The sequence below is a fragment of the Scyliorhinus torazame genome, chromosome 1 (genome assembly GCF_047496885.1).
Source record: "Scyliorhinus torazame isolate Kashiwa2021f chromosome 1, sScyTor2.1, whole genome shotgun sequence".
NCBI lineage: Eukaryota > Metazoa > Chordata > Chondrichthyes > Carcharhiniformes > Scyliorhinidae > Scyliorhinus > Scyliorhinus torazame.
In genome coordinates this window covers 251,856,163-251,879,037 of record NC_092707.1, presented here as the reverse complement: position 1 = coordinate 251,879,037, position 22,875 = coordinate 251,856,163, and the positions used below count along the sequence as shown (strand labels likewise).

At 57.7% G+C, this 22,875-nt stretch overlaps 1 protein-coding gene across 1 annotated transcript; it reads right to left on the bottom strand.

The window, feature by feature from the left end:
• Positions 1–1,695: 1,695 nt before the first annotated feature.
• Positions 1,696–4,850, bottom strand: LOC140419857 (probable G-protein coupled receptor 139). The gene is made up of 2 exons (XM_072503933.1): positions 4,769–4,850; positions 1,696–2,579 (listed from the first exon to the last, which is right to left on the bottom strand). Exons 1-2 carry the CDS (start codon positions 4,848–4,850, stop codon positions 1,696–1,698), a joined length of 966 nt encoding a protein of 321 aa, XP_072360034.1.
• Between the last annotated feature and the right edge of the window lie 18,025 nt (positions 4,851–22,875).

Below are 22,875 nucleotides of genomic sequence, written 5' to 3'. Positions count from 1 at the left end.
CCAATCACATTCCTCTGAAACCATTCGTTACCTGAGGTCCACCACTTCTTGTCCATAATTACAAGGATAACAGGTGTCTCAATAGTTAACGGTCAGTTTGTCAGTTACAGAATGACTCAACAATTAATCGGAACGTGGCAGATGTCAGTAGGTGACTGAGAGAATGACTCGCCAGTAACCGTATACTTATCAAGTCAGTGCAGAATTAGAATGCCATGGTAAGTAAGCTAGTATAGAATAACTCAGCAGTCCACACTATTGCAGGCATGAGCTAATAATTAAACATAATAAAATAGAGAGATTCCTAATGAATAAATGAATAACCTCTAATGTAACTTTCCCTTAACAACAACGAAGAACATAAAATTCTGGAAATACTCAGCAGATCATCAACATGTGTGGAGAGAGAGAAACACTGACACTTCCAGCTCGATGACACTTCTCTGTTCTCTCCACAGATCTGCCTGAGTTCCTGAGTATTTCCAACATTTCCTGCTTCCATTTCACATTTGCAGCAGCTACAATATTTCCTTTGAGCTCAATCTCAGATTGTTTTCAAGGGGAGGGATGGAGTTGATAGGTACGGAATGGAATTGAAGCTGGACCTGAAAACGATGGTTTCAGGATTCCAATAAGTAATTGAAGTAAATTCCAGCTCATCAATTCCAGGAAGTCGGATAAGCCGTCTGAATGTTTAACAACAGGGGAGGAATCAAGAGAGATGGTGGTGAGGTAGAGCTGGGGGGTCATCAGAATTCATATTAAAACTAACACCTGCTGATGTCACCGAGGTTCAGTATGTGGGTGAGAAATAGCTGAGGCTGAGGACAGATACTCAGGAGACACCAGAGGTAACACTATGGGAGCAGGAAGAGAAGACATTGTGAATGATTCTCTGGCTATAATTAGATAGATAAGAATGGGAGCAGGTGAGAGCATTCCCAGCTAACCGGGCAACACTGGAAGAGGACAGAGTGGTTAACAGTGTGAAAGGCTGTGGACAGGTCATAAAGGATGAGAAGGAAATGTTTACCTTGTCACAGTTATGTAGGATGTCATTTGTGACATTGATATCAGCTGTTCCGGTTCTGTCACTGGGACAGAAACCTGAAGGGAGGAATTCCATGACGGAATTGCGGAAAAGATGGGAATGGACTTGTGAGGCAACAAGATATTGAAGGACTTTGGAGAGGGAAGGCAGGTTTGAGATGGGAGAGAGGTTGTTAAGGAGGAGGAAGTCGACAGGAGATTGTGAGTCAGCAGTTATTTGCCATCCCTCCCATTGAAGCGAATGGATGTGAAAGAGGCTGTTGCCTCACCATCACCCATAAAGACTATTCCACAAAATGAAGATCCAGCCCATTATACTTCCTGAACCACTTTCTTCCTTTCCTTTCAATGTTGCAGCTTTCACTGTGTGGTGATAGTGAGAAAGAGAAATAATTTACCGACAATCTATTCTGCCAGTTATCTGATCGAAGCATCAGGTTTCAGACAAACTCAAATCTTTCCTTTTATTCAACAAACTATATTTCAGATCCTGACAAATTCAGTTTTAACTTCCACCTGACTAATGTGTAGATTTGGTGAAAATTCTAATTCTCGATCGGATATGTTATTGAACAGGAGTTGAGCTGGATCAGAACAATAACTTTGCTTCCCAGTCCGAGTATAAACTTTCCAGCTTTCTTCCCATTATTTAATGAACTTCAGGATGAGAGTAAAGGGATATTTCACAGCGTTCATCACCTCCTCTCTGAACTTCCTCTGTGTGACTACGTAAATAAATGTGTTGGTGCAGGAACTGGATAACTGAAGCATTCTTCCCATCATATCTATTACAAGCTGAGGAGTTGTCCACACCTCATACATTCCAGTAATTCGCTGAATTGATAGATAAACGACACGTGTCGCCCATAACAGGATAAAACTGCCCGTTATGGTGAAGAGTAAAATGATGGATCTTCTTCGATTCTTCATTTCTGAATCATTCTTCTCATCCCCGTTTCGCTGTCCCCTCAGTTTCCTGCGGACTGCATTGGCCATCAGGATGTGCCTGACGGTGAGAGTATTGAGCAGCAGGATCAGCACAAAGGGGAGCACTGGAGTTAAAATGCGGAGTATCCAGTCAAATGTTATCCACAAAGGTGAATAGTAGTATTGATATGTTACTGAACAATAGTAATCAAAATCGTACAATATGTATTTAAAAAATAGCGGGATGTTGGTTAACAAACTCAACACACTCACCGTTGTGATAACGGTGGCTGCAGTTTTCTCAGTGCAGTATTTAATCTTCAGTTTCTGGAAGCAAATGGCGACTGTGCGGTCAAAGGTGAAGGCGACTGTGAGCCAGACAGAAATCTCTACAACGGTGGAAGATATCACTTCTCTGATGTTACAGCCCGGTATGTAGTAAAAGAATGAAGAATACAGACCTAAGAAATTCATTTTGCTCACTATGACGTCAATAATGATGACCAGCAGATCTGCCAGGGCCATTGACAACAAATACCAGGTGACGCCTTTGGAGAGACCACACCTTCCTCGAGTTAGTATCACGATTGCGACAAAGTTAGCTTTAATTTAAGAAAGGAAAGTTACACGTAAAAACTGTCTATTGAAAAGCGCGAGATATCTGAAAATCAAGGGTACATGTTAGAAGTTACACTGTTGCAACTGAAATTATGCAGGCTCCACTTCAACAGATCAGCACTCTCTTTCCATCTAGTATAAATTGTTGTTTCATTTAAAATTGGTATTTGTATGACATGTCCATATAACTGTAAGATGCAACGGTTCAATAGCGTGTTTCTTTCTTCAGAAATACACAGGTTGTGCACGAAAATGAAGACTGATACTACAGTGAGTACTGAGTGAAAGGAACAGAATTTTGGCTGCTGTTCCTCCACTTCCTCAGGACTGCACAGAAATGTCAGCCTTGACTTTTTGTGCTGAAGTTCTGGACTCTCAACGAGAACCGTTTAATACCAAGAGTGATGCCACCTGTGCCTTTGACACCTGATGGGTTGAATTGTACAGCCCTTCCCACTGGCTGGCCTCTGCAGTTGCACTGAAGTCATTGGCCAATTGGATGGCTCACCGCAGTTTAAAGCCCCGCCCCCGCTGTGACACAGCCATGATATTCCATCCAATCAGCTTGTTACAACAGGATGACACTTCAAAATCACTCCATTGACTGCAATAGACTTTAGGACATCCTAAAGTTATGAACAGCACATTATGAATGCAAGTTATTTTGTGTAGATAATTATTAGCCTGTGTTAGAAAACATTAACAAATCATTGAAAAGACTTCGACCTAGCACTGCTGTCTCACAGTGCCGAGGTCCCAGGTTCGATCCTGGCTCTGGGTCGCTGTCCGTGTGGAGTTTGCACATTCTCCCTGTGCTTGCATGGTTTCGCCCCACAACCCAAAGATGTGCAGGGTAGGTGGATTGGGCACACTAAATTGCACTATTGGATATTCTAAATTTATTTAAAAAAAGAAAAGACTTTTAACCATGGGTGGGATTCGCCGTTGGCTGACGGCAAAATCGCGAAACGCGATTGGACGGAGAATAGATCCCGACCCCAAAATCGCAGCAGGCAACGATTTGACGGCAATGCGTTCCGGAAGGCTGCAGATCCGGCGGTTCCCCTCCAATCTTCTCCCGCTCCCGCCGGTTATGTGTGGCCTTCTCCTGCATGTGTGTGTGGGGGGGGGGGGGACAAACAGCAAACGACAGTGTTAGACAGTCCGACGCATGTAGCCCAGGGGATGGGTATCTGGTGGCCTCAGTGGCCAGGGCACCCGGCCATGGTAGCTGGTATGGGTGCCGGCATGTAGTGCAGGGTGGGGGGGTTCTGCCACCCTCCAGTTTTGGGGGTCTGATTCCGGGCGTGTGGGGCGCAGGTTAGTGCCAGGGGCACAGTGCTGCCTTCTCCCCCTGGCTACCCAGAGGAGAGTGTGCAGTTTCTTCAGGCATTGCTGGCCGGTCCGATGGCGTTGCCCACGGCGCTCGCCGCCTCCGCCACCTGCGCCCAGTCAGGGCGAATGGCGGTGGCTGGCAGCCTGCTTCCCGGGCCGTGGTGCAGGGTCACCCGCCTCTCCGCCACCGCGTCCAGGAGGGTCTCCAGCTCGGAATCGGTGAAGCGTGGAGCTGCTCTCCTCGCTGCCATCTTGTTGGCTGGGATGGTGTGTGTGAGGTGTGAAGTGTGTATCTGTAGCTGCAGCTTGTCAGAGTATCAATCTCGGACCCGGCGAATCCCGCACCGTTTCTCATTGGAATCGATTGTCTTCCTCGCCGGTTTTGCTGCCGTGGAACTCCACGAATCCTGCGTCGGCGACAACACTTAGTCTCAGAAATGGAGAATCAGCCTCATATCTCACATCATTGAACTAATCTGAAGCCACTAATCTGAGCCAAGACACATACCAGTATAAATAGAGGGAGCGAGAGATAAAAATTACAATGTATGCTCACCACTCCCTGGAAAGAAATCAGATGGATCTTGGAATAAAATGAATCCATGGTTAGTGAGGATATAATGTCTGCAGTGGAATCATCAGAAAACTATTGAATGAAGGAGATTAACTCGTCTGAAAATCTGAAGCATTTGAAAGGCTGCAGAAAAGGATATCGAGGAACATCAATGATCAAAAGGATTTGAAATAATCACCACAAACTAAAGAATATGAAACAAATTCGACACAAACAAGATACATTGGCAAAGCAGTCAAACCACACAAGGTTCTAATAACTCACATGAAACTCCAACCACCCCAAGAATGTGATAGAAAATGGGTTCGACATCGAAGAGCAGAAACAATAGATCCACTAGACGCATGTTCCGTGATGACGTCTATTGTCCTTTAGTTTTCACTGACTCTCTGAGCTCACTCACTCAGTGGAGCCCTTTATTAATACAGGTGAGTGACACCCACTGAGACCATGAGGATTATGTAAACATTGTCATTAGTTCCAGTTGGAGGAAAAAGGTTATCACCGAGCGTGAAACCTCAATTAGTTAAAGAAAAACAGAATTGTATTAGTTACACTTGTTCAACACCAGCTCAATACCTGGATTAGAAACACCATGGAACTGAGAACAGAAAATAAACCATCCCACTTCTCATACCTACTCTGGCTGTTGAAAGAATGATCCACTCACACCCATTTCCCTCTCCTTTCCCCATTTTTTCCCCATGTTCCCCTGAGGGCTTCTACTCGATGAATATGCAGCTGGTGTGTAACTATCAGATGCACATGATGCCCGTTCAACGCCCGATACCCGGGCAGTGTGCACAACGCCTTCATCCTGGCACAGTCAATGGTTCCTGACCTCTTTGAAGTGCACTCCCGGCTGTGGTGTTGGCTATTGGTCGGCAGGGGTTATCCGCTGCGGTCATGTCTGATGACGCCTGTCCTGAGGCCACAGACTGATGCGGAGACCCGCTATAACAACGCCCATGCCACGTCCAGGGGTGTGATTCGGCGGTGCGTCGGCATCCTGAATATGCGTTTCCAGTGCCTGGACTGCTCTGGAGGTGCCCTCCAGTATAGCGCTGGGAGGGTTACCGCAGTGTGGGGCCTGCTGTGTCCTACACAACATCGTGCAGCAGAGGGACGATGAGATGGAGGAGGGAGATGACTGCCAGGCCTCGTCTGACGAGGAGGATGTGGAGGAGGGCGAATCTGGGCAGGACATGGGGTCCGGGCAGGCACAGGAGGCCACACAATGTGTGCACCCATGGGATGTGGGATGTTCTAGTGGCACGGACATCCCAACCCACCCCCACACACCCGCCCCTCCCCCCCCCCCCGGCTAGCCACGCCGTCCCATGAACACCCTCCCTGCACCACCTGCCCCCCGCCCTCCCCCTTGCAACCCCCTCCGTGATTCCTACCTGCCTCACTAAGGGGTGCGGGCCCTGGGTTGGCAATAACAGCAGATCTGGACCATGGGAAGGAGGATGTTGACAACCCACTCTGGGGTGAGCTCCGCACCATTTGAAAACGCCTGACTCCTGCCCATGGTAGCAGTTTCCACCATCCACATGGGTGATCCCTGCATGCGAGCTGGCCATTCCATCACACCGTCCCATCGAACCCTTGGGGTAATGGAGGTGGGGAAGGTTTGGGCGGGGGGTTCTGGAGAGGGCTGGGGGTTGGCTGAACTGGGGTCCCTGGCCCATGGCCACACCAACGCCCACCCATCGCCCCACCCCCCAGCATCCCCTCTTGGGCCAGCCCAGACCAGCCCATCCCTCACACCCTTCTGACACAGCACCAAGGCATGCCATCAACATGCCACAAATGAAGGCTCGCCAGCTGATTCTCTGCGCTCGCCAGCCCCCCACTAACAAGGTTGAGCTGCATTTAAACAGCGCTTGCACAGCCAGCCACACTCAGCTCACAGCCATGGTGCCATGACGCCCAGGCCCAAGGTTTGGAGACACGGACCTGGGGAGGCTCCTAGATGTGGTCAAGTCCACGAGGAAGTCCTGTTCCCCCGAGGGTCCTGGAGGTTGAGGCACCGGGCAACCAGTGCCGCCTGGGATGCAGTGCCAGTGCCATCAGCTCAGGCAGCGTGACCAGGAGGACTGACCTCCAGTGCCGCTAGAAGGTCAATGACCTACACCAGGCAGCATTGGTGAGTTGACAGCCCCCCCCATCCCCTTGAGACCTTCTCGCCCCCACGCGAGCAGCTCACCAAACCCTCCATGTGCCCCCCCAACCCTCCCTTCACCCCCCTTCAATTCCCCCAACCCTTCCTTCACCTTCCCCCCATCAATGTGAATCTCCTATCCCCCAAGAGCCTTCCAGCCACCCGGGGGGGTCTTCCAAGAGGTTGGGGATGTCTGACTGCCCCAGGATGTAGCTGTCCTGCACGCTGCCTGGGAAACGCGCACACAGGTGCATGATCTCAATGTGGTAGTCACACATGAGCTGGATATTCAGGGAGTGGAACCCCTTCTTGTTAATGTAGGGCACTTCCAGCTGGCCTGGAGTGTGCAGTCTATCAGCCCCGGACTTGGAGCATCCCAGCGATGGTGCAGGATCCTGCTGCCCGGGGACTCTATTGGGCTTGGTCCATATCAAAGTTGATGTTATTTTCTGCCTGGACAAACAGGGTGTCCGTGACCTGCCGGATGCACCTGTGGGCTGCGGCCTGCGAGATTCCACACAGGTCTCCACTCGAGCCCTGGAAGGATCCCGAGGAGTAAACGTTCAGGGCAGCAGTGACCTTGACAGCCACTGGGAGCGTGTGTCCTCCTTCTCCACGTGTTGCCACGTCCGCGAGGACATGTCACAGGGGATGCACCATCTCCTTGTTGAGGTGGAATCTCCTGATGCACGCACTGTCCGTCATCTACTGGAATGGCCAGCAATGCTAGTACATCCTGGGCCACCGTGAGCCTCCTCCTCTGGGCCTCTCCCTCTGGATCTCATCCTGGCATGGTGGGAGACCAGGTTCTCAGGGTGTGGGGTGGGGTCCAGCACATAACCCACCGCCTCGAGTCTCTGCAGACGCTGCTGCTGCCAACTCCCCTGGCCGCCCGGCCTATCGGCAGCACCACCAGGGCCTGTTCGGCGACGTCCAAAATATCGTCCATACCGTTCAATATCTGGAAGGAATTAGGGGAGTGGGTGTTAGACGGACAAACAGCGATGTCTCCCAATCCGGCATTCCTGCATCTCCCCCTCCCCCCTCCCCAATACCCGGAACGCCCTGCCCACGCACTCCGGGCTGCAGTGAGCTCTACCCCCTCCCTTCCCCACTCAACGGATCCCAGATCCTGTACCCCTGACACCCACACATAACGTTACCGGGACCGGACGCTGATCCCCTCCCCATTTCACCCATGGCACCACCTTCCTCTGAGTCTCTGCCATGTCAGCCAGTGCCTGGGCAATGCCTGCGACACACTCAGACATGATCTGCTGTGATTGGACCATGCTCTGGAGCACTGTTGAAATGTCCTGTGAGTGGGTCACAGAATTCCCAAGGCCTTGGACATCCTAACCCATGGCCGAAACCTTCGCCCCAAGGCCTCCACTGTGGATGCCACCTGTGCGGTTTTGGCCTGTGTGTTACATATGATCGGCACCACCTCCTGCTCCTGCAGGCGGTTGGACTCCTCCAACTGTACCCGCAGGCGCTGATGGTCGCCGATACCCCTTTATGTAGTCCCTGACTCTGTGACTGCATCTTCACTATCGATGGGACCACCCATTCCAGAAGCCAGAAACCTATCCAGATGGCAGCTAGTCCCTGCGTCGGGCTGCTCTCTGATGGTTTCCCCCCTCGGAAGTTCCTACCTCCATCTGATTTACAGGAGCGTGTGTGTGGTGCGCACCAGATAGTGCCCCAGGATCCTCTTCACTAACATGCCCAACCGGGCTGAGAGTCTCTGGGATGGTGGAGGATGTTGGAGACAGCTGTGACGGGAAGTCAGTGTCATCCCTGGACAGGGGCTCCACTGTGTCTTGGGCTGCGGGTCGAGGGCTCCCATCTGTGTCCATATCCTCCACCTTGCTGCTCTCCTCCTGTGGTTTCTGGTTGGAGTTGGGGGTAAGGGGCAACAGAAAGGCCCGCCTCATCGCCTGGAGGTCCTGCAAGACACAAGACAAGATATATCATTGGATCATGGATTTTACTGGTGGGGGGTGGAGGGGAGGGGGGTATGGGGGTTGTGGTGGTGAAAGGGGTTTGGTGTGGGGTGTTGGTGGTGGAGGGGGTTGCTGTGGGGTGTTGGTAGTGGGGGTTTGTGAGGGGGTGGTAGTGGGGGTGGCAATACACGTGCCATGGGGAAATACATCTCAGCTCGCCTGATGGCAACCTCCGCCTTGATGACTGCCCTCTCCACGGGCCCAATGATCAGGTCCAGTGCCTGCTGCTCTGCTGCGGTTAGGGGCCGCAGGTCCGGTGGTTGTCCTTCAGTATTTTCTCTCTCCCGGCGGTTGTGGGCCGTCTTCTCCTGAGGGGTGGGTGCGGGGGTGGGCGGGGACTCAGGGAACACACTGTGTTAGACAGTCGGATGCATGCAGCATAGGGTAGCTGGTGGCCTTCGTGGCCAGGGCACCCGTACATTTCGGACGGTATGTGGTGTAGGGTTGGGGGTTCGGATGCCCTCTGGGTGGTGGTGTGGAGTTATGGGTGTTTGGTCACAGTTTAGTACCAGGGGCACAGTGCTGCCTACACGCCCTGGCCTCCCCGAGGAGGTCGGGCAGTTTCACTCATACAACTTCTAGTCCTCTTTATCCGCAATCCAATGGCAAGGTTGAAAAAGGCGTTCACATTGTGAAACAACTTTTTAAGAAAGCTCTTGACTCTGATTCAGGTATGTTCTGTTCACTAACAGCTGAGCTTTATTGAATTACAGCGCTACTCCTCTTTCACTGGTTTATCTCCTGCTCAGTTGTTAATGAACAGAATGTTGCGTACAACTCTTCCATGTATACGACTACCTGATCCAGATCTTCAGCCAATCATCAAGAAAATGCAGCATCAAAAGCATCTTCAGGAGAAATACTACAATGAACATGCAAAATCACTGGAACCTCTTCATCCAGATCATCAAGTGAGAATTCAGATTCCCACTGGAGGATGGTCTGATCTAGCTAAGATCAACCATCAAGCAGCAACTCATTCAAACATTGTTCAGGCGACTGATGGTACTATTATTGGAAGAAACCAATGTGCTCTTCTGAAAGTTAAATCTTCTGGTACGTTATTTCCAAGTCTTCAATTTGATGAGAATTTATTTCGTACTACAACAACATCTACCAAGAAACCAGATGACTTCCAGAAGCCGTTAAAGACATCTACCACTCCACTGACTGGATTGAAGATATCATCCAGACTCAGAAAGAAACTCAACAGACTTAATTTGTGAAGAAACACAAATGAACTGTGTAAAAAAAAATTTTTTCAACTCACTTGTTAACTTTAGCATACATAGCAATGTATCATGTATTACTGTTACTTATATTTTCCTTTTTGTAATGTACAAAAATGTCTTAAAAAAAGGGAGGTGTAATGATATATATATAGTCCAAGTATAGTAAAGGGTTAACAAGGTGATGTTTATGTATATCAACATGAGATGACATCACTGAGTGATCCTATAAAAGGCTGCATCTCTCGGCATGCTGGGAGAAGCTGATGGAGAATTCAATGAGGAAGGATAGTGTGAGGTTGAGTTTGAGTGTAGTTTATATATTAGCGAGATTAGTAATTACTGCATCACAGATTCAGTACTATTATTTTGTTATCTGTTACTCAGTAGAGTGTGTGAACCAAATCAAGTTAAGTAGTGTCAAATAAATTAGTTTTGATTTAAACATCTAGTTTTATGTTCTTTGTCAACACCACGGGTGTCATTCTCCGACCCCCCAGAGGGTCGGAGAATGGCCGTTGGCCGCCGTGAATCCCGCCCCCGCCGGTTGCTGAAGTCTCCGAAGGGAGAAAAGTCGGCGGGGCGTTAATGGCGCCGCTGCCGCGGAGAATGTCACGGGTCTGCGCAAGGCAGCCGATTTTCGGCCTGCCGATATTCTCCCTTCCGGATGGGCCGAAGTCCCGTCGACGTGATGACCGTTCACGTCGACGTGAATCAAACCTCCTTTTTATCGGCGTGACCCGGTACTCCAGGCTCACGCCGACCAGCGTGGAGGTGAGTGACGGCCTGGGGGGTTGGCTCTGGGCAGGCAATGGCGTGGCCGCAGTCTGATTGCGTGAGGAGAGGTGTGTCTCGGGTTGTGTGTGTGTGTGCGGCGGGGGGGGGGGGGGGTGGTTAGAGTAGGCTGGGCTCCGGGGGAGTGCCGGGAGGGGGTCCGTGCCGGGGTGGAGGTTGGGGGGGGTCCGTGCCGTGCCGGGGTGGAGGTTGGGGGTTGGGGGGGGGGGGGGTCCGTGCTGGGGTGGAGGTTGGGGGGGCGTCCGTGCCGTGCCGGGGTGGAGGTTGGGGGGTGGGGTCCGTGCTGGGGTGGAGGTTGGGGGGGGTCCGTGCCGGGGTGGAGGTTGGGGGGGTCCGTGCCGGGGTGGAGGTTGGGGGGGGGGTCCGTGCTGGGGTGGAGGTTGGGGGGGGGTCCGTGCCGGGGTGGAGGTTGGGGGGGGGTCCGTGCTGGGGTGGAGGTTGGGGGGGGTCCGTGCCGTGCCGGGGTGGAGGTTGGGGGGGGGTCCGTGCTGGGGTGGAGGTTGGGGGGGGTCCGTGCCGTGCCGGGGTGGAGGTTGGGGGGGGGGTCCGTGCTGGGGTGGAGGTTGGTGGGTGTCCGTGCTGGGGTGGAGGTTGGGGGGGGTCCGTGCCGGGGTGGAGGTTGGGGGGGGTCCGTGCTGGGGTGGAGGTTGGGGGGGGAGTCCGTGCCGTGCCGGGGTGGAGGTTGGTGGGGGGTCCGTGCTGGGGTGGAGGTTGGTGGGTGTCCGTGCTGGGGTGGAGGTTGGGGGGGGTCCGTGCCGGGGTGGAGGTTGGGGGGGGTCTGTGCTGGGGTGGAGGTTGGGGGGGGAGTCCGTGCCGTGCCGGGGTGGAGGTTGGTGGGGGGTCCGTGCTGGGGTGGAGGTTGGGGGGGGGGTCCGTGCCGTGCCGGGGTGGAGGTTGAGGGGGGATCCGTGCTGGGGTGTAGGTTGGGGGTGGTCCGTGCCGGGGTGGAGGTTGGGGGGGGTCCGTGCTGGGGTGTAGGTTGGCGGGGGGGTCCGTGCCGTGCCGGGGTGGAGGTTGGGGGGGGGCCGTGCTGGGGTGGAGGTTGGGGGTTGGGGGGGTCCGTGCTGGGGTGGAGGTTGGGTGGGGGTCCGTACTGGGGTGGAGGTTGGGGGGGGGGTCCGTGCCGTGCCGGGGTGGAGGTTGGGGGGGGGTCCGTGCTGGGGTGTAGGTTGGGGGTGGTCCGTGCCGGGGTGGAGGTTGGGGGGGGTCCGTGCTGGGGTGTAGGTTGGCGGGGGGGTCCGTGCCGTGCCGGGGTGGAGGTTGGGGGGGGGCCGTGCTGGGGTGGAGGTTGGGGGTTGGGGGGGTCCGTGCTGGGGTGGAGGTTGGGTGGGGGTCCGTACTGGGGTGGAGGTTGGGGGGGGGGTCCGTGCCGTGCCGGGGTGGAGGTTGGGGGGGGGTCCGTGCTGGGGTGGAGGTTGGGGGGGTCCGTGCCGTGCCAGGGTGGAGGTTGGGGGTTGGGGGGAGGGGTCCGTGCTGGGGTGGAGGTTGGGGGGGGGTCCGTGCTGGGGTGGAGGTTGGGGGGGGTCCGTGCCGTGCCGGGGTGGAGGTTGGGGGTTGGGGGGAGGGGTCCGTGCTGGGGTGGAGGTTGGGGGGGGTCCGTGCCGTGCCGGGGTGGAGGTTGGGGGGGGGTCCGTGCTGGGGTGGAGGTTGGGGGGTGGTCCGTGCTGGGGTGGAGGTTGGGGTGGGTCCGTGCTGGGGTGGAGGTTGGGGTGGGTCCGTGCCGTGCCGGGGTGGAGGTTGGGGGTTGGGGGGGGGGGGGTCCGTGCCGGGGTGGAGGTTGGGGGGGGTCCGTGCCGTGCCGGGGTGGAGGTTGGGGGTTGGGGGGGGGGGGTCCGTGCTGGGGTGGAGGTTGGGGGGGCGTCCGTGCCGTGCCGGGGTGGAGGTTGGGGGGTGGGGTCCGTGCTGGGGTGGAGGTTGGGGGGGTCCGTGCCGGGGTGGAGGTTGGGGGGGTCCGTGCCGGGGTGGAGGTTGGGGGGGGGGTCCGTGCTGGGGTGGAGGTTGGGGGGGGGTCCGTGCCGGGGTGGAGGTTGGGGGGGGGTCCGTGCTGGGGTGGAGGTTGGGGGGGGTCCGTGCCGTGCCGGGGTGGAGGTTGAGGGGGGGGTCCGTGCTGGGGTGGAGGTTGGGGGGGGTCCGTTCCGTGCCGGGGTTGAGGTTGGGGGGGGGTCCGTGCTGGGGTGGAGGTTGGTGGGTGTCCGTGCTGGGGTGGAGGTTGGGGGGGTCCGTGCCGGGGTGGAGGTTGGGGGGGGTCTGTGCTGGGGTGGAGGTTGGGGGGGGAGTCCGTGCCGGGGTGGAGGTTGGTGGGGGGTCCGTGCTGGGGTGGAGGTTGGGGGGGGGGTCCGTGCCGTGCCGGGGTGGAGGTTGAGGGGGGATCCGTGCTGGGGTGTAGGTTGGCGGGGGGGTCCGTGCCGTGCCGGGGTGGAGGTTGGGGGGGGGCCGTGCTGGGGTGGAGGTTGGGGGGGGGGGTCCGTGCCGTGCCGGGGTGGAGGTTGGGGGGGGGTCCGTGCTGGGGTGGAGGTTGAGGGGGGATCCGTGCTGGGGTGTAGGTTGGCGGGGGGGTCCGTGCCGTGCCGGGGTGGAGGTTGGGGGGGGGCCGTGCTGGGGTGGAGGTTGGGGGTTGGGGGGGTCCGTGCTGGGGTGGAGGTTGGGTGGGGGTCCGTACTGGGGTGGAGGTTGGGGGGGGGGGTCCGTGCCGTGCCGGGGTGGAGGTTGGGGGGGGGTCCGTGCTGGGGTGGAGGTTGGGTGGGTCCGTGCCGTGCCAGGGTGGAGGTTGGGGGTTGGGGGGAGGGGTCCGTGCTGGGGTGGAGGTTGGGGGGGGGTCCGTGCTGGGGTGGAGGTTGGGGGGGGTCCGTGCCGTGCCGGGGTGGAGGTTGGGGGTTGGGGGGAGGGGTCCGTGCTGGGGTGGAGGTTGTGGGGGGTCCGTGCCGTGCCGGGGTGGAGGTTGGGGGGGGGTCCGTGCTGGGGTGGAGGTTGGGGGGTGGTCCGTGCTGGGGTGGAGGTTGGGGTGGGTCCGTGCTGGGGTGGAGGTTGGGGGTTGGGGGGGGGGGGTCCGTGCTGGTGTGGAGGTTGGGGGGGGTCCGTGCCGTGCCGGGGTGGAGGTTGGGGGGGGTCCGTGCTGGGGTGGAGGTTGGGGGGGGTCCGTGCTGGGGTGGAGGTTGGGGAGGGTCCGTGCCGTGCCGGGGTGGAGGTTGGGGGTTTGGGGGGGGATCCGTGCTGGGGTGGAGGTTGGGGGTGGTCCGTGCCGGGGTGGAGGTTGGGGGGGGTCCGTGCTGGGGTGGAGGTTGGGGGGGGTCCGTGCCGTGCCGGGGTGGAGGTTGGGGGGGGGTCCGTGCCGGGGTGGAGGTTGGGGGGTGGTCCGTGCTGGGGTGGAGGTTGGGGTGGGTCCGTGCTGGGGTGGAGGTTGGGGTGGGTCCGTGCCATGCCGGTGTGGAGGTTGGGGGTTGGGGGGGGGGTCCATGCTGGGGTGGAGGTTGGGGGGGCGTCCGTGCCGTGCCGGGGTGGAGGTTGGGGGGTGGGGTCCGTGCTGGGGTGGAGGTTGGGGGGGGTCCGTGCCGGGGTGGAGGTTGGGGGGGGTCCGTGCCGTGCCGGGGTGGAGGTTGGGGGTTTGGGGGGGGGTCCGTGCTGGGGTGGAGGTTGGGGGTGGTCCGTGCCGGGGTGGAGGTTGGGGGGGGGTCCGTGCTGGGGTGGAGGTTGGGGGGGTCCGTGCCGTGCCGGGGTGGTGGTTGGGGGGGGTCCGTGCTGGGGTGGAGGTTGGGGGGGGGTCCGTGCCGTGCCGGGGTGGAGGTTGGGGGCGGGGTCCGTGCTGGGGTGGAGGTTGGAGGGGGGTCCGTGCCGAGGAGGGGGATGGGAGGGCAAGTGAGTTGGTCCACCTGGCCAGGTGCCAGCCTCCAACAGTTGGACCCATGCAGCCCATGCCACCTGGCTGGGGGGAGGAGGGGATATGGGCAATGTTGACATGTCGTCGTTCCCCTCCCCCCCACCAGGCCATCATGTTTTCAGATCATCCAGCGATGTTGGCCGCCGTGGTGGCAGCCGCTCATGTCTATGTCGCCCTGGATGAGGAGGAGGAGGAGGAGGAGGAGGAGCGTGCCAGAGAGGCGGCGCAGGCTGCCGCAGAGGGGCAGGCGGCAGCCGCCCAGGCTGGAGGGACTCCTGACCGACAGGACGAGGAGGGGGAGGAGGATGTCGCGGCCCCACGGCAACGGAGGCACCCGAGGGCGCCCCGTGTGTACCGGCCCCGGCAGTCATACCAGGACCTCACGGACCGGGAATGCAGGAGGAGACTCCGGATGAGCCGGGAAACCGTGGCACACATCTGCCACCTGCTGGCACACCTGTCACCGCGTGGCACTGGCGGGGGACACCCTCTCCCCGTGTCCGTCAAGGTTACGGTGGCCCTGAACTTTTATGCAACGGGGTCATTCCAGGCACCGAGTGGGGACCTGTCCGGCATATCGCAGACATCGGTGCACCGGTGCATCCGGGCAGTGACAGATGCCCTATATGCCAGGGCGCACCGCTACATCCGCTTCCCCGTGGACCGGGCCAGCCAAGATGCCCGGGCCGTGGGCTTCTCTGCCGTTGCCGGGTTCCCCATGGTCCAGGGCGCGATCGATGGGATGCACGTCGCCGTGCGGCCACCTGCAGATAACAGGGCCGTGTTCACTAATAGGAGGGGGACCTATTCGATGAACGTACAGGTGGTCTGCGACCACCGCATGATGATCCTGCACGTCTGCGCCCGTCACCCAGGCAGCAGTGTACACGACTCATTCGTGTTGTCGCGGTCATCCATCCCCGGCATGTACGAGGGACGCCATCCCCGGCTGAGGGGCTGGTTGCTGGGCGACAGGGGCTACCCATTGCGATCGTGGCTGATGACGCCTATACGGAGGCCACGCAATGAGGCAGAGAACCGCTACAATGATGCCCATGTAGCGACAAGGGGAGTGATCGAGAGGTGCTTTGGTGTGCTGAAGATGCGTTTCAGGTGCCTGGACCTCTCTGGGGGCGCCCTCCAGTATTGGTCAGATAGGGTCGGCCGCATCATTGTGGTGTGCTGCGTCCTGCACAACATAGCCCAACAGAGGGGCGATGTGCCGCAGGCAGAGGAGGGCGGAGTGGAGGAGCAGCAGGAAGAGGCCCAGTCCTCCCCAGATGAGGGGGATGGGGGCAATGGTCAGGGCAGACGGGGTAGACACAGGCGGGTGGCTGTCCACCGTTACCGGCTGGCCCAGCGGGCACGGGACAGACTGATAGACGCCCGCTTCACTGACTAGATGGGCGTGGGAATCGGGTAGTATGGCCACAGACCGCACACCATGGCAACAGCCGACCACCCACACCCCCACCCATCCACCCACCCAGCACCCTCACCCCCCTCCCCAATCCCACCCACCCCACCCGCATGCACACCACCCCCCCACACCCCCCATTGCCGATCCACCTGCGGCACAACGGGCCGGGCTCACACAGTTGCGGGTGGACGCGTGTCTATCGCAGGCCATGGAGGATGATGACAACCCGCCCTGCGATGAGCTCCTGGCTCTACATCGTTGGACTATGTCTGACCCATGGCCACAGTACCACCATCCACCCGGACCATCCCTGCATGCGGCTGTGACACTGCAGCGCACGGTCCCGTCCTCTGCCCGGGGGATGTTGATGGCGGCCCAGGGGGAATGGGGCAGACTCACCTGGGGCTGAGGTAAGACCACCCCTCACACACACACTTGCGCTCAACGTACATGACACCCCCGCACACTTTGGACAGAGCACAAAGGCAGCTTCGGTAGGTGTAACATTGACTTTAATAACCAAAGGAGTTCATGCACGTGCCCTAGCCCCTAAAACTCATCTGTGCCCTGCACCCGTGCCAACTTACTCAGTGTCTAATTGTTTGGCCTTACGGGCCCTTTGACTACGTCTACGTGGTTCCCCAGACGGTACAGCAGAACTGGAGGTGGACTCCTGTGATTCCTGCCCTCTGACACTGGATCCCTTTGGCGGCCGTTTCCTGGGGCGTCCTGGCCTAGATGGGCCAGGCTGCGGCCCGGGCGACTGGGATGGCGAGCTGCCAGCCTGTCCTGCCCGTTGCCCACCCGATGCACCTGGGACGGAAGGGGGGGAGTCCGAGGTGTCGCGGTGTACCGGGACCTCCCCTACAGAGGGAGCCGGGACGGACCACACCACCTCCTCCTCCCTCGGGGTGCCCGATGGCCCCCAGGCCTCTACATGGGTGGGGGATGCGAACGGACTGGCCATCCGACACCCCCCGACATCTGGCGCTGCCAGTCCTGGAGGCCCGTGCTGGTATCGACAGGGGTCTGCAGGTTTGCAACCATGGAGCCCAGGGGGTTGGCAAACCCTGTCTGTGACAGTGCGACGCCGGCTCGCACATGGCCACTGGCGCCGATGCCCTCAGCGATGGCCTGCAGAGACTGGGCCATGGCCTGCTGAGACTGGGCCATGGCCTGCAGAGACTGGGCTATGGCGTTGAGCGCCTCTGCCAACTGGCGCTGGCACTGGCTCATGGCCTCCTGTGAGAGGGCAGCCATTTTCTGGGCCACAGACGCCGCCTGCACGGAAGGCCCCAGGCCTCGCAAACCGTTCCCCATGTCTGACACCGTCGCACCCATTGCCTCCACCGCGGACGCCACCCGTGCGGTGTCAGCCTGGGTGGCACGCATGACCGGCACCACTTCCAGCTCCTGGACGCGGGTGGACTCCTCCACCTGCGACCGCAGCCGCCGCAAGCCGCCCGTCACCCTCTTCGCTCGTCTCCGGGTCGGTGGTTGCATCGGATCTATGTGTGGGTGTGGTAACTGCAGGAACCCAGGATCCATCTGGGCGGCAGATGTTCGCTTGGGCTGGGCTGCCCTCCGACCGCCCGGTCCCTCTGCTGCTCCTACCTCCACCTGCTGTACCGGGACGGCTGTGTTGTGCGCACCAGTGAGTGTACCAGACGCCTCATCACTAAAGTGCCCAACCGTGGTGAGTGTTTCTGCGATGGTGGAGGGTGTTGGTGACAGCAGTGGCGTTGTGTCGTGCTCTTCGTCCCACTCTGAGTCCATGGCACTTTGGGGTGGGGGTTCGTCTCCACCCATCCACTCTGAGTCACTGTCCGGTATTTCGTCTTCCCGGGTAGTGCTGTCCCGGGTAGGGGTGTCCTGGGTAGTGCTGTCCCGGGTAGGGGTGTCCTGGGTAGTGGTGTCCTGGGTAGTGGTGTCCTGGGTAGTGGTGTCCTGGCTCGGATGTGACGGGGGCCTGTGGCTGCCCCCCTCGTCGCTGGGTGGTCGCTCCCGCACGTGACGGGGGTGTCGTCTCCCTGTTGCTCCAGGTCTCTCCGTCTCCCGTGGTCTCCGAGGGGCATCCTGCGGGCGTCGCATGCTGGAGGGTGCGGGTCTCTCCGTCTCCCGTGGTCTCCGAGGGGCATCCTGCGGGCGTCGCATGCTGGAGGGTGCGGGTCTCTCCGTCTCCTGTGGTCTCGGAGGGGCATCCTGCGGGCGGTCTGCATCTGCGGGGATGGGTGCCTGGACGTTTGGTCCTGCGATACACAATGAAGCATGCATGGTTAGACATCAGGCAGTGATCAGGTGATACGGGGGAGGAGGATATAGGGGAGGGGGGATATGGGGACGGGCTGTCGGTGGCTCACTCGCTAGTATGCCCCCGACCTCTGCATCAGCAACCTCCCGGTCCTCAGGTCCGCCAGCCAGTTCCAGGGCCCTTTCCTCGTGTACGGTCAGTGGCCTCTCATCAGCGGGCCCTCCTCCAGTCCTCACATGCTCCCTATTGTTGTGTGCGCGCTTCTCCTGTGGGGGGGGGGGGCAGGGGTAAAAGGCAACAGTGTTAGGCAGGTATATGAATGCACGCCATCGGTTGCGCGTGCATTGCAGAGGTTAAGGTTAGGGCTGGATTCACTTGGGGATATGGGGGATATGGGGGAGGGGGATATGGGGGAGGGGGGATATGGGGAGGGGGGATATGGGGGATATGGGGAGGGGGGCTATGGGGGATATGGGGAGGGGGGATATGGGGGATATGGGGGATATGGGGGAGGGGGATATGGGGGAGGGGGGATATGGGGAGGGGGGATATGAGGGATATGGGGAGGGGGGATATGGGGGATATGGGGGAGGGGGGATATGGGGGAGGGGGGATATGGGGGAGGGGGGATATGGGGGAGGGGGGATATGGGGGAGGGGGATATGGGGGAGGGGGGATATGGGGGAGGGGGGATATGGGGGAGGGGGGATATGGGGGATAAGGGGAGGGGGAATATGGGGGATATGGGGGAGGGGGGATATGGGGGATATGGGGGATATGGGGGAGGGGGGATATGGGGAGGGGGGATATGGGGAGGGGGGATATGGGGGATATGGGGAGGGGGGATATGGGGGATATGGGGGAGGGGGGATATGGGGGCGGGGGGATATGGGGGAGGGGGATATGGGGAGGGGGGATGTGGGGGAGGGGGGGGATATGGGGGATATGGGGGAGGGGGATATGGAGGAGGGGGGATATGGGGAGGGGGGATATGGGGGAGGGGGGATATGGGGGAGGGGGGATATGGGGATATGGGGGAGGGGGGATATGGTGGATATGGGGGAGGGGGGATATGGGGGATATGGGGGAGGGGGGATATAGGGGAGGGGGGATATGGGGGAGGGGGATATGGGGGAGGGGGGATATGGGGGATATGGGTGAGGGGGATATGGGGGATATGGGGAGGGGGGATATGGGGAGGGGGGATATGGGGGAGGGGGGGATATGGGGGAGGGGGGATATGGGGGATATGGGGGAGGGGGGATATGGGGGATATGGGGAGGGGGGATATGGGGGAGGGGGGATATGGGGAGGGGGGATATGGGGGAGGGGGTATATGGGGAGGGAGGATATGGGGGAGGGGGGATATGGGAGATATGGGGGAGGGGGGATATGGGGTAGGGGGATATGGGGAGGGGGATATGGGGGAGGGGGGATATGGGGGATATGGGGAGGGGGGAGGGGGGATATGGGGGAGGGGGGATATGGGGAGGGGGATATTGGTGATATGGGGGAGGGGGGATATGGGGGAGGGGGGGTATGGGGATATGGGGGAGGGGGATATGGGGGAGGGGGGGATATGTGGGGATATGGGGGAGGGGAGATATGGTGAGGGGGGATATGGGGAGGGGGGATATGGGGAGGGGGGATATGGGGGTGGGGGGATATGGGGGAGGGGGGATATGGGGGATATGGGGTGGGGGATATGGGGGATCTGGAGGAGGCTCACCCTGCCTGCTCTGACGAGGTCGTTCACCTTCTTGTGGCACTGGGTGCCTGTCCGTGGTGTCAGGGCCACAGCGGTGACGGCCTCTGCCACTTTCCTCCACAGACGCCGGCTGTGGCGTGGGGCAACTCTGCGGCCGTGCCGGGATACAGGGTGTCCCTCCTCTACTCCACCGCGTCAGGAGCGCCTCCACATCGCGTGACTAGAACCTCGGGGCTGAGCGACGGCCAGCCATCCAGTCGGGTGTTGCGGTCGGGTGTTCCGGTCGGGTGGGGGGGAGCAGCGCGGCCTTATGAGCCGTCACGCCGTGCAGCGCGTATGACGCTGCACGGCGTGAATCACTGCGCAAGCGCGGATCCCGTTACGTCGCTGCTAGCCCATTTCGGGCCGGAGACTCGACCCATTTTTCCGACGTGACGCAAGTCAGATTTGCGCCGTTTTTTGCGCCGATCGGCGGACTTTCCGCCGATAACGGAGAATTTCGCCCCACATCTTTGGCTATCTTGGAGAACAAGATAAAATATATAACAGTTAGCACTGCTGCCTCATGACTTCCAGTGGTGGCCATGGTGTGAGCGGTCGCACACAGGGCAGCTCTGTAGAAGCCAGCTATTTTCTATAGGTAAAAGTATTAGGTAAAAGATAGCTATTTAACATTAAGCCCCGAGTCTATCAAATGCCCATTTTAAAACTCACTCATAACCTCAGGTCATTTCAAAACACATATTCAGCATGACACAGCATCATTCATTTCAAGATAGTACACCATTAAGATGCACAATTTAACAGAAACACAAAAACTATGATAAAACAAACACTTTTCACTAAGCTAATAAATACATTTCTCAAGACAGTGTCCAAGGACAGGGCAGGCTCCATGGCAACGGCACAGTAACCTAAAGGCGCTATTGTCCTCAGCAGGAATCCAGTTCAAGCAGCTTGCGATAAGGAAGCTGAATCGCATTCCATAGCTCATACAAGAATACATTTAAGTTAATGTTGCATATTAAATGACAGACAGCCAAAACATTGAATCAAATTTATTTGATGTTAACCCAAACCAATTAGGATTACATCGGGGTATAGCGAGATGGCTAAAGACAGATATGATTTAGTATAACCGTTATAGATCGTACGGCCATATTTCATTCATGAATCATCTATACTTTGATCTAACTTACGCGCTGTCTCTCTATCTTTCATACTTTCACTTTCCAACTCTGACTCTTGAAGTAAATGCAAGCTGTTTTGCCGTAAGCAAGAAAATCATTTCTGTATTATTTGAAAGTTGAATTGTCTACAAAATTGCTTCTCTTGAATCCTTATGCTGGCTGGACTAATTAGAGAATAAGACTTAAATGATTCTCAATTGAATTCAATAGAGACAAATAAAACAATTCTTATTTGCACCTGAGAAGTGCTAACTCTACTGAGTTTTAGTGTTTGCAAGTGCCACTAAATCCGCATGGTAGATCTCTACAAGCTCCTGCTTGAAGGTGTAGGAAAGAGCTCTTTTTACCCGATACTGGGTGGAATTTGATGAAAAGGCGGAGGTGAAGGTTGGAGAAGTAGTTTCCCCTGGGAGTGGTATGTCTGCTGGTTACCAAACCAAGCAAAAGACGGTGAGAGACCTGGCCAAAGAGTTGGAGGAAACCTGTGCTGCAGCAGCCAGTGTAAGGATGGTTGAGGGGGAAGTTGGAAGGCCCCAGATGGAGCACTTGATGGCTTTTATTAAGAAGGAATTCCGCCAGCTTAGGAAGGAAATGCAGGAGGATCTCTCGAAGGCCATTGAAGGAGCTGTGGCTGAAGAGTTTGTTGGAATGGGTAAAGAAGTGTTTGGAGGTGCAGGGAGATCAAAGGCGTGACCTCAGACCACAGCGATCGTGTGTTGCTCTGGAGGTGGAGGTGGAGGTGGAGGTGGGGCTCCTAGGGGACCTGTGTAAAATGTTGAGGGCAAAGGTGGAAGAGCAGAGAAGACCTCAAAGACAGAACTTGCAAATAGTGGGTCAGCTTGAAGGAGTAGAAGGTGTGAGAGCCACGAGGTACGTCTCGAAGATGCTGGCGGGGCCGGTGGTGGGACGGGTGCTAGATAAGGCCCCTGTAGTGTACTGAGTGCAAGGTCCCTGAGGCAGAAGCCTCGAGCTGGGGAGCCGTTGTGGGCGGTGATCGTGAGACTCCACATATTTGTGGCGAAAGAGAAGAATTTGCGTTGGGCCAGGGAGAAGCGTACCTGCGACTGGGAAGGGAACAAGGTCCAAATTTATCAGGATATTGGAGCTGAGTTGGCGAAGTGGCGGCCTGGTTTCAACAAGGCCAAGGCGGTGCTGTACCGGCGGCAGATCAGGTTTGGTGTGCTCTACCCGGCAGGATTATGGGTGACTTTCGGAGGCCGGGAGTATTATTTCGAGACCCCAGAAGCGGCTGAAGACTTCATTAAGGAGCATAAACTGGGCGAGAACTGAGCGGACAATGCTTAGGAACTGGGGTGCTGGCACTTCGGAATGGTTGGGAACATGTTTGGAGTGGGGGTAGGTCTTGGGGGATTTTCGTCCCCTCTGGTTTGGAGGGGGTCCTTTTTTGGGTTTGCTGTTTACTGTTGGGATTGTAAGGGGTTGTAGGGGTGAAAGGTTTATGTGTCAATGGATATTCCCATCCCCCCTCCTGTTTAGCATTTGTTTGTTTGCTTTTGGGGGAGGCGGCCTGGAATTCAGGAGAAGTCTTTGTTGGGTGGGGGAGGGGGAGGTCAGCAGGGAGGCTTCTTCCTTGAGCTGAGGAGTGGAGGGAGGGGAGGTCATTGGGAGGTGCCTTTGGGCAGAGGCTGTCACGCTAGTAGACGATGTTGGTGAACAGAAGTGAGGTGATGGGGGAGAAGGCCGAGAGGGGTCGTCGGGTGGGGGGTGGAG

What these genes read in the sequence shown, in the direction of transcription:
- LOC140419857 (XM_072503933.1), bottom strand. Translation starts at nt 4,850, where the DNA reads ATGCGTCTAGTGGATCTATTGTTTCTGCTCTTCGATGTCGAACCCATT. An exon ending in TGGGGTGGTTGGAGTTTCAT is followed by an intron (nt 2,580 to 4,768) that starts GTGAGTTATTAG and finishes CTTAAATTAAAG; the next exon opens with CTAACTTTGTCGCAATCGTG.